General features: G+C 38.5%; 2 protein-coding genes across 3 annotated transcripts; one reads left to right on the forward strand and one right to left on the reverse strand.

The window, feature by feature from the left end:
• The first annotated feature begins 3,510 nt into the window (after positions 1-3,510).
• On the forward strand, positions 3,511-4,802 carry LOC9637361. 2 transcript variants are annotated; one of them, XM_002974545.2, is made up of 4 exons: positions 3,513-4,125; positions 4,191-4,214; positions 4,267-4,618; positions 4,668-4,802. In XM_002974545.2, the coding sequence occupies exons 1-3, from the start codon at positions 3,927-3,929 to the stop codon at positions 4,614-4,616; spliced, it is 573 nt and encodes a 190-aa protein (XP_002974591.1). In that variant the 5' UTR covers positions 3,513-3,926; the 3' UTR covers positions 4,617-4,618; positions 4,668-4,802. The 2 variants fall into 2 exon arrangements, with proteins under 2 accessions (XP_024535300.1, XP_002974591.1); XM_024679532.1 differs by having other exon boundaries at positions 3,511-4,125; positions 4,267-4,794.
• LOC9636720 lies at positions 4,631-6,250 on the reverse strand. Its single transcript, XM_024679530.1, has 7 exons — positions 6,035-6,250; positions 5,855-5,968; positions 5,419-5,617; positions 5,316-5,361; positions 5,193-5,271; positions 5,022-5,128; positions 4,631-4,966 (listed from the first exon to the last, which is right to left on the reverse strand). The coding sequence occupies exons 1-7, from the start codon at positions 6,246-6,248 to the stop codon at positions 4,877-4,879; spliced, it is 849 nt and encodes a 282-aa protein (XP_024535298.1). The 5' UTR covers positions 6,249-6,250; the 3' UTR covers positions 4,631-4,876.
• Between the last annotated feature and the right edge of the window lie 4,995 nt (positions 6,251-11,245).

Consider the following 11,245-nt stretch of genomic DNA (forward strand, 5'->3'; position numbering starts at 1 on the left):
CATTGTCGACATTTTCTGGATTAGTGGCCTTCAGTTCTTAGGTGAAGACCTTGGCGTCAACAACATCCTATTGGTGCTACTGCAATGGAAGGTTTAAAAACCAAGATGCATTCGGGAAACAAAGAGTCACGCGAATAATGAAAGGACCTTGTGCGAATAAGTCAGTGATCCTTTTATTTTTCTTTTGCAAATATCATCAAGGGGTTCACTCAGCACTAGTTCATTCAGTGTTTATTTTCCAAGCTCATTTTTATAACAAGAAGTCTCCTATTATTCTCTCTATGTTGGTTGATATAAGTTCAAGTTTATCTTTTATTGCTTGACTTATTGCCACACATTGCCGTTTATATTTGCATCATATGGAAGAGTCAATTTTCATTCTTTATGGTAATGGCCATACACATGCATATGCACTAGATGAGGTGGATCTAATTGTGTGTGTGGGTGATCTTAAACTTGGGTTGTAATCATTGCAGGTGGTACTAAGTCAAGCTTTTGACCTTATCCTTGGTATAAATTGGTTGTAATGCAATCATATCAAAAGTAACTTTGAGGTTTCTCTCCCTTGTTTTATACTTCTTTATATTTTATCCATTCCTCTCACTTCCATACCTCTTCATCCCTCTGCTTCTATTACTTCCTCCTATGTTTTTATTTTATTCCGCTCTTCCCTTTTCTGATCCCTCCAACAATCTTTGTGTTGCAATGGTTGACTGATTCATGAAGGAGTATGCCAATCTCTTTCAATTTGACTTATTGTTTAAAGCCAAGATTGCCACACATCATCCAATTCCAACTGAAGATACTCGTCCAATCAAGGTTCATGTTCGCCATCAGTCACCCAAAGAGATCAAGATTTTACCTGTAAACATCAAAGAGATGTTGGAAAAAGGTGTTATTCAAAAGTTGCGGAGTTTTTAGACATGTGAATTTCATTTTGTGATGAAGCTTGATGGGAGTATTTGTTTCTGCATTAATTATTGTTCTTTAAATGAAGTGATGATCTTGGATGTGTACCCTCTTTCTCATATTGCTAATTTCTTGGATTGCTTGGGGAAAAATCATTAGTTCACCAAGCTAGATCTTGGTTCTAGGTAGTGATAAGTACCAATGGTTGAAAAAGATATTCTAAATATTAATTTTCATACACCATTTGGTTTGTACGAGTTTTTGGTGATATTGTTTGGTTTGAACAATGCTCCAGTGACTTTCCAATAGATGATGGATAAGGTTCTTTGCAATATGCTAGAGGTGACTACTAACTTCATTGATGGTGTCTTGATCCACTTAGAGGGGACATGGGAGGAACACATCCATAATATTCGTAAAGTGTTGAATCGGCTACGAGAAGTTGATTTAAAACTGAAGTGGTTGAAATGCGTGTTTGAGTTCAAGGACACAACTTATCTTGGGCACTGTATTTCTCGTGAGGGTTTGCAAGTTAATCCTGACAAATTTATAGCTGTTCTAAAGTTCCCTACTCCAAAGTGTGTGAATGAGTGTAGCACTTTCTGAGCAAAGTGTAGTATCTTGGTTGTTTTGTGGATCATCTTTTTTATCGCACTACACTATTGCAAGCATTGCTGAAGTCATCAATGTCATTTTTCATGTGGTCTACAAACTGTCTACTGAGACTATATAGTCTTTTATATGGTCTATAGACATCTCAATTGGGGATACGCCACACTTTCACAAATGTTTATCATCTACAGTTAGACAGTTTAGTGAAATAGTTTGTTCAAACATTCAAAGGGATGATTGTAAAGTATGTGAACTTTGCATTCGGATTGGAATGGCTATTTGCCATCTCTTTACTATGCATATGTCACAAGGGTGTAGAGTTCTATTAATGCTTCACCATATAAACTCTTATATGGTCATGATCCAATATTACCAACAGAGTTGGGTTTACTTTTGTGATTGCCACGAGTTGCAAATGCTAGGTCATGGGTTTAGTATTTGACAAGCATTCTTCCACTTGTCTGAGTAGAGTTTGTTAAACACATAGGCCATGTACAAGTGGGACAACAATGGTGCTACAACTTGCAAAGTATAAAGTGGATGACTTGGTATTAATTTATTTTCCCTATCTTATGGTACATAGTTTATCTAAAAGGCTCCTTTCTTAGTGGAAATGACCATATCGGGTGTTGTGGCAAGTTGGATTGCAAGTTTATGAGGTTCGACATGATGTCCAGTAAACTGATCCTCCAAAAATTGTACATATTTAGTGGTTGAAACATTTCATTCAAAGGGATTAGGAACAATTGATACCACCTGTAGATCCACTGATGCCTCTTCTTAATGTCCCTCTAAATCCCAACCCATCTACAAGAGAACCTTAATGGTCTTCCATTACTCCGAGAGAAGGGAATGATGTGAGGTCCAAGTGTATGGGTAAGATGCCATATATTAATATTAGCGTAGTGAGATTTTGGTAGCTGTCAGATTGATTTCAATCTGGACCACTCGCTCTTGCATATAAGTTAGGTTTTTTGACTAACTGATATGCATATTTTTTATATTCCCTTTCCATATTCCATGCACCCACAAAGATAATTTTATTATATATAAAAAATTATATAGTAGAATAAACTATAATATACTAGAAAGTGTTTAGAACAGTTTATAAATTATAAATAATAAATTAGTCTAAGTGCATTACATAGTAGAATATCATAGAATATCCAAGAATAATCTAAGTATATTCATTATCTTACAGGTTTGCTTAAGCATACCAAAAATACAAAAATTTCAAAATAGCTAACACTGATTTTGAACATTTTATAGTTACTATTTATAGATAAATATACTTTTTTATAGATTTTAATAAACATCTCAGCCAGATAAAAAATATCAATGATCCTTTTTATGGCATAGAAAGCTTTATGGAGCTTGTAAGTTTCTTTGTTATTTTCTGTCTCTTCCTATAATTGATCACAATTACTTACTCCATTGTATGGATGAAAAACTAAAGGTGACTAAATAATAATAATAATTTTCTGCTTGTTGTATATAACAACATTTGGTTTGCTTAATAGTATTGTCATCCATGCTTAGTATTGTTGAATAATCCAATTGATAAATAATTATAAACATGTTTATAAATTATAAATACAAGTTTAATCTAAATGAATAACATAGATAATAGAATTTCCTAGAATATTCAAGCATATTTTAGGCCTTTGTAAATGAAGTTCTTTCTTGTGACTGCATTCGTTTTCAATATCCAAGAGATGGCACCACACGAGAACGACAGCTCCAACAATGGCTCCTTGGCTGGAGCCCTGGTTGGTTTTTTGAGTGATAAAGTGATTAATAGAATCATTCGTATTACATAGCATATACTCCGTGGAAGTGCTGCCCTTGGATGAGCATCAAAGAACCATTCCACAGTGCAAAGTTTAGTTTGTTTTTGGTAAAGGGTCTCCATGACCATGCTATCAGGATCATGTGTGGATGTACTTGTTTGGTTTTCGTCCCACTTCCTGAAAGAAGCTCGTTGGCAGCTTTTGAGTTTGACAAGAGGGTAAGTCTCGTTTAGTTAGCGCAGAATATTCGTGGCTTAGCTGGCGCCGTCGTCAATCGCTCAAGCTTTAGCTGCGATGGCGCCCGGGGAGTGGCATTGCCCCAATCGGCCGACGACGCAATTGTAGCATTGCCGCCATGGTTGGAGCTGTGCCGCCACTGGATCCTTCGCGTCGACTGGCGCCGTGGTTCCCCCGGTAGGGTAATTGGATGCTGTGGAACGGATCAGGGCGCGCGGTCGGCGAATTCCGCCTGGCCAAGGCCAGCATTGTTGGCATGAGCCGCTAGGTAGGTAGCGAGGGCGTAGGGATTTAAGTAATCTTTGTGGATCTGTTCGCGGCACTGGTGGCAGCGTTCTAGGGATTTCTCATCCAGATCTACACGGAAGAACAGAAGGAATGGCGCAGCAATCTGGGCCGTCGTCGTCGAGAGTGAAGCTCATGATTTTTTTGCTTGCTCTGGCCCTGGGTATGTACATTGTTGGCCCGCCATTGTATTGGCAGCTCCAGGAAGGCGCTGCTTCCAGCGTCCAGGTGGAGTGCCCGGTTTGTAGCTGCGATTGCTTGACTAGCAACTTGGTGACTGCTGCCGTGTCAAGTAAGTTCCTCCATTTTTCTTCTTTTATTCTCTTTAACGTTGGGACTGTTTGGTTTTTTCTACAGACTTGGGGAACCTCTCGCTTCTCGGTGAGTCTGCTCGTTCTTCCTTTCTTGTGTACTCAAGTTGTGTGGGTGGCAGATTGCAGCAGAGACGATCCGGAGATGAGAGAAGAACTGGACAAGAACCGCCTCGAGCTGCTTAACGAGGACCTCAAGCTCCAGGAGATGGTGGCCGAGGATGATCGGCGGCGAGCGGAGATGGCCCTGGTCGATGCGAAGAAGCTCTCGTCTCAGTACCAAAAGGAGGCCGAGAAGTGCAATATAGGCATGGAAACGAGCGAGGAAGCCAGGGAGAAGGCCGAGGCAGCACTCGGAGAAATGAGAAAAGTAGCTGCCCTGTGGGAGGAAAGAGCGCGGCGACTGGGATGGAAGGACAGCGGCGATGGCGAAGCGAATCCCATGAGACGGCGAGCGCTCAAGTTTCGATAGAGGTACTAGAATGCTCTTCACAACTTTTTGGGTCATGTTTCTTCTTTCCAGAACGTTTTTGGTTTCATCCAGTAATCGACTGGCATTTTTCTCTCACAAAGAGATTTTTCCGAGAGCTTGCGACGAAAGATGGACCCCAATCAATCGCGTCCTAATAATCCCAGAGCGTTCGGCACAATCTCTGTATCCAACTTTGGCTAATGGTTTTGGAAGCCTTGCGGTTTTCCAGCTGCTTTGGTACTGATGGAATTCTGGATGTCTCAGGCGCTCAGAAACTCCTCCAGGTCGTCGCCGAATTGCATCAGGTCGAAGTTGAAGTCTTCAAAGGTGTCTTCGTTCATTGCGGTTTCCTGCAAGCCACGGGGTGTTTTAAAATGATTTCTTCGAACTTTACTTTCATCTTACCTGTGCTTGTCGTAGATATTCCGCTCTGAATTCCTCCCGAGCAATGGAAATGTTGTTGATTTCATTGCTTAAATCTGCCTGATTCTGCTGTTCCTGACCATTCACTCCTGCGGCAAGAAACATAGAACGTGAGTTTTTTTTTCTTCATTCTTGAGCAAGCAAATTTCTTACTCTCAAAGATTCTCTGTTTGGCTTGTTCGTATTCTTGAAAAGTAGAGTTCGTCGTCTCGTCAATCCCAACATCGGATGCCTGGAAAAAGAATATTAGGAAGGAAATCTACTTCTTTTGCTTACCAGGTTTCCAAAGATATGTTCCTTTGTGGGAACAGACGAAAGCAACCTGAAAGATGAGAAAGTTATTGACGACAAATACCATCAAACAAAGATCTCAGCGTACCTGGATCGTGCCAGCTGCAAACGCTCATTAATCCGGTTGATACGATGCTCGGTAGCTTCTTTCACAGTTTTGAGAGTAACACAGGTATGGCCATAGAGAAACGCTTTGTGCCTGACCATGTAGCGAATTACGTGCAGTGGAACTGGATCCGGTCCCTCCCTCACGATTTGAGCGAGAGATAAGAGCCATTGCAAATTTTCTGCAAGAGAAGCAAAACTTTAGTGTGACGAAGAAAATAAAAGGGATACTACTACGACTACGTACCTAGAGACAACTTTAAACATCAGGAGGAATTCCTGGAACCATGTAAAACTAAACTCATTAGAAAGGAGGAGAAGATAGAGAAGAGGAAGAAGAGAAGGAAAAAAAAAACAAAGAAAGGAGTTGCGACAATGCTCCTCCATCTAGAAAAAAAAAAATGAAAGAGCTAACGTACCGAGAGACAAGTAGACTTTAACTTTGGGAGAGTATTCCTGCGTTTCATAGAGAATGTAGACCGCGTAGAGGGCTCCCAGTCTCCAAGAGAAAGGCTCCTCTGGAGAAAGATGAACTAAACGAACGAAATAGATTGAGGGATCAGAGAGGAAGAAGCAAAACGAAAGAAAATTTGGCGTACCACAGGCAGAGGTGTAGAGGATTTGCATGAACCGCGAGGGCTCCAATTTGGCGCGACGGGCCTGGTGGATGAAGGAGAAGCCGCGGCATCGCCATACCTCCTTCATCTGCGCCAGCTGCGTGCACCCAAGGGTCGCAAACGCCTCGATCAGCTCGTCCACATCGCGCGATAGCGCAGTGTATTCCGCCGCTGACACAGCGCCAAGCACTTCCATTCAGCCTGTAAAGTTTAGGGCACGGATTAGGGTGATTCTCAAGTATTGTGAGGCAGAGCGGGAAAACAACGAGCGCCCCTTACATGCTCCTAAATCCGAACAACGCTGGGATATGCTCTGGGGCGGAGTGGGGGTTCGAACAGAAACATGACCCAAATGTGTGAAGACCTCTATTGAAACTTTGTCGTTCATTCGCTGAGTCTCGGAGCAAACGGATCCCTGGAAAGCCGTCCTCTTGAGATGGAGAATATCGCTTTAGATCTTTGTGAGCTTCACATTGAGGGACTGGTAGATGATGCCATTGATCATGGCCTGGACTCCATCTCGTCGTGGAAGAGATGTATGAGCAGATGTTGTGGAAGGGCCTTGTGAAGTCTGCTGGTATCGGCATCTGTAGCGTTGGCTGGAGGCACTGCATTTCATCCACGATTTGGAGAAATGCTAAGCTCAAGATCTGGTGTGGAAGCTTGGGCTCACGGCATTGCTCTTGCTTGGGACACTCTCGGCTGTAGTGATTGGAATGATGCAGCATGTCATTAGTGTTGGCATTGAGAGCTGGAACTGGTGGCACCACTGCTGGAGGAGATGCTGGACAAGCTTGTGTTGTCACCGCTGGTGGGGGAGACGTTTGAGGATGCTCCTACTGCGTTGTGCTCCTCTGGCACCGGCAACTTGAGGTATAGAGTTCATTTCTTGGCACTTGTCATAGTCTTGGCATCATCCAGCAGCGTGCTTATGGGCTCAAGATCTCATTCGTGAGTCTTCTCTTGAGTCTCCTCACCTTGCCTTTGTCCTTGGTGGTTCCCTTTGGAGTTTTCCTGCCCTTGTGCATTGGAGTTGGCTTGGCCTTGCACGAGGGTGGTGTTGTCTCAGCTACTGCTCTTCATCTCTTCACTGGTGGAGTTGGTGCTGGTGGCAACTCTTCTTTTTCTTCTTCTTCTTTCTTGCTTTCTTCATTGTCTCCTTCCTCTTCATCATCATTGCAAAAGAGGATTATATATTCTTGTTTTTTTGAAGTGCATTCTTTTTTCCTTTGCGTTTGGGGCATCCTAGTGTTGGTGGTGTTGCTTGGCCTTTTTTTGTTGTCACCTGTTGCTGTTGCTTTGATTTGGAGGGATGTTTATGTCAAGCTTTGGGATAAGTTACTTGCGGGACAATCACAGTTTATTAATGGTGTAATTGAGTCACTTTATGGTCAATAGCAAAGTTATTCACTTGATGAGGTTGTCATAGACAAGGTTAGTCTTGACCATTCCGAATGATGACTAGCAAACAGGCCAACTGTTATTATCAACCGGCCATGAAAGTACTGAATGGTTGATCAGTTAAAAAAAAAAAATTAATTAAAAATAAACATTTTAGTAAAACCAAATTAATAAAAGTAGGAATGTTTAAAGTATTACATGCTTCAATATCATGCCTAGAAATTTAACAAAATGCACTTTTGATTCATTTTAAGATATTACCATATATTTTTCCACAATAGTTACACCTCTGCTCTTTTGCCGGAAGCATAAGGAGTGAGTTTGGTAACATGGGACCATGCCCAATCAAGTGCCAATTCTAGAATCAAATCATTAGAATCATAATTTCCATTTGATGGCATAAATTATAGTTCAAGGGGATGAGGGACAAGTGTGGGCGATTTGCGAGGCTTTGGTGAGCTTCTCCATGCTCAATCAAAAGTGGAGGCCCACCAACTGGAGAGTGTTGCTCTGGAGAGCTTGGTACACTGCGTAGGTTTGGCAGGAAGTGGAGTTGGTCAGATTTGATGTAAGCTTGTTAGGCATTCATAGATGGATTGTTCCATAGCAGCAGGAGAACCAGCAAAGCGGTGGAGATGTAGTGGCGATGGCAATCACTGCAACAACATCAAATATCTAGCCCCCCGCAATCACCATTGAAATCACCAAATGGAGTTGTTTGACTGCATTTGGTGGCAGTCGGGATCTCGGCTAAATGTGGTTAGGACTAACAGGGGTTGTAAAGGTAGTTAGTGATGTTAACTCTTGCAAGTCATCCTAGAGAATTATGATTGCTTTACCAATGGAGGTCATTGACTTGTGCATCTCGAGTGTGGAGATCAAAAACTTGAGCTATAGCTTTGCTTCATCAATCACATTATTCATTTGCAAAGAGTTGCCACTATTGTAGTTCTCAAGGGCTTTGATGCAGTTCAGTGGAATCCCTTTCGTGTATGGGATTAATATCATTTGCTTTCCATCAAGGGGAACCTTGAAAGCCCATATAAAATATCTAGCATGCATAACAAACTTATATTTGCTAGCATACATAAAATCTTTTTTGTATACCGGGAGAAATTTCTTGGTGATGCCAAGATTGTATAGCTTCTTCATAATCTTTGAAAGCTTGTAAATTTTCTAACCTCATATAGCCACTTGTCTAGCTCTCTAGTCCTCTTCTAAGTCAAATTGAGAAGACTCACTCTAATCATGCTAAGGGATATGGGATTGAAGATGAAGTCTTTGGTGACATTGTGCACTTGTGTGTTCTATTATTTCCCCATTCTTTAACTAAATGTTAAGTGACCTTAGTTCAAATCTCTAGCTTAAATTTTCTTTTTCTTCTTGTTGTATTCTTGTTTTCTTTTGATATTATGCACAATTTTTTATGAGTGTGGTCTTGTTTTGGTCTAAATTTTTTAAATTGTGCCATTTCATGAATCTTTGAGTTAAATTCTCAAGCTTAATTTTAGAGAATCTTCTTAAAGTTGTCTTTTTGTATTTGAACCTTGGAATTCTTCTTTGAGTTGAGTTCTTAAATTTAAATTCTAAGATTTATCTTTCCATTAGAATTTTGATCTTGATTCTATTTTGTTTTATCTATGTCAAAGTTTTGAGTTTTGTGCTTAAAGTTCTTGGATTCTAACCAAAGAAAATTGACTCAAAAATAAAATCAAGATGGGAAAGATCATTCCTTATTCAACAATTTAAAGCTTTAGGAATGGTAGTAATTGCAACACTTCACAGTGAATATCTCTAAATTATCAACACCAAAAAGGTCAAGAAATATTGATTAATAGACACTAATCTTGACAATGATCTAGGAGGGAATAAACAAAAATTATAACTTTAAAACCCAGCCAAAACTCAAGAATCTATTCTTAAAACTAGAGAATTTGATCTTCAATTTTAAGTTCTTCACTTTTCTTGAGTATTTTTTTTCTATCATGGTCAATTTTTTTCTAGCTTGAATGGCTATGAGCATCTAAATTGCTTGTAATTGTTTTTCATTGAGTTTTTCTAGCATTACTAGTCTTCTCTTGATTGATTCTCCTTTATTACTTTTATATTGTATTGCCATTCATAATGAAGAAACAATATACTTGAGTGGTGTTAAAGCTTTTAGGCTAGAAGTGAGTTTGAATAGTTTTGGATGAGATCATCCTAGTCATTTTTATTCATTTTCATGATATTCTTAAGTATATTCTTAAGGGTCTTACTTGTAGACTTGGCCTGGATAATATGGTATTAAAGTTTTATATTTGTATTATGGACTCTTGAGTTTAAATCTTGATGGTCTTATTTAAGTTTCCATTGTTGAAAAGGTTTGAGAAGAGTTATAAGATAAAGTTTTGAAATCTACTTTTTCAATGCATACTTAATTCTTTAACAAATATTACATTTTCAATAAAATGTTGCTAAGGCATGCTAGAGTGTTGGCCACCAAAGTTCTACTTGTAAAATCTTTTAAGCTATGATTTCTTTTATAAAATTTCCTTCTACTTGTTTGTAGTGAGGTTTTTTAAATAAATCTTGAATTTCATCATGTTGTACACAACTTTGTAGTTTGTTATCTTGTCATGACTTATACAATCTTCCTCCCATAATTAAATATAGTCTTGTTCTCAAGATAAATTGTTTGTATTGGTCGAAGGTGGTGTACTAACTCTATAGTCAAGTAGTAGTAGATGTCATTTATCAAAGTTAGTGAAGTATAGACTTGCAAAATATTGAAGTTATCCATGTTGCACTTTTGTTATTCACTAGTTGTGATGTAACTAAGCTGATCAACTTATTCATCTTTTATAGATGATTTCAAAGTTATATTCTTGACAGAGTAAGAATTATCAAACAATTTTACTAGTGAGGATGGTTTTATTAAAAAGGTGTAGAACTACTTTATAGTTCATTATGATTTTTATTTTATTGCCAAGTAGGTAATGTTAAAACTTCTAAAGTGTGTAGACCATTCTAAGATCTTCTTTTCTCTATGGTGATCTTAGCTTTTAGTTAGTTGGTCTATTTTTAAAATCTTCCCATTATTATAAAAGAATCTTTTTTATTGTGTAGTCTAAGATGTCGACTTCAATATTGCAGTCTTTATTATAGTTTTGTTATGCAAGTATTAGAGCTCTTGTCAACAAATTTTTGAGTGTGCTAAAAGCTTTTTGACCCTTTTAAGTCTATTTATAGATTTGATTCTTTTTAAAAAGTTTGGTAAGTTGTTTAGCAATCTTTGTATAGTCTTTGATAAATTGTTGATAGTATCCCATTTAATTGAGAAAGGTTTAAAATTCAGTAATGTTTATTGGATGTTACATGTTAATAATGGCAAGAGTTTTGTCTTTGTTGATAAAGATTCTTTTTTTGCAAACGACACATCCAAGCAAAACTCCAATTTTGATGAAGAAAATGCACTTATCAAGATTCGAGATAATATTGTTTTCTCAATATTTGATAAAGTATTTTTTGAGATAGTTGAGATAGCTTGGTTGTATTTTGAAAAGTTATTATGGAATGAGTCTAATGACTACATCAAGAATTTTGTTAAAGAAGGGAATCAAGAATATGTCTTTTTGTGTTGCATCATTCAGCTTTTTGTAAATGATGCAAATCTTAAATTTATCATTCTTTTTAGGAACATTGACTAGTGGTAAGTTTTATTCTAAATCTTCTAAATCTTATTTTATTATTATTGGTATTGAGGTTGAAACTCTTGAGTTTAAAATTATTACTCATAATTGTCTTGAGGAT

This window comes from Selaginella moellendorffii, unplaced genomic scaffold (assembly GCF_000143415.4).
Source record: "Selaginella moellendorffii unplaced genomic scaffold, v1.0 SELMOscaffold_25, whole genome shotgun sequence".
Lineage (NCBI taxonomy): Eukaryota > Viridiplantae > Streptophyta > Lycopodiopsida > Selaginellales > Selaginellaceae > Selaginella > Selaginella moellendorffii.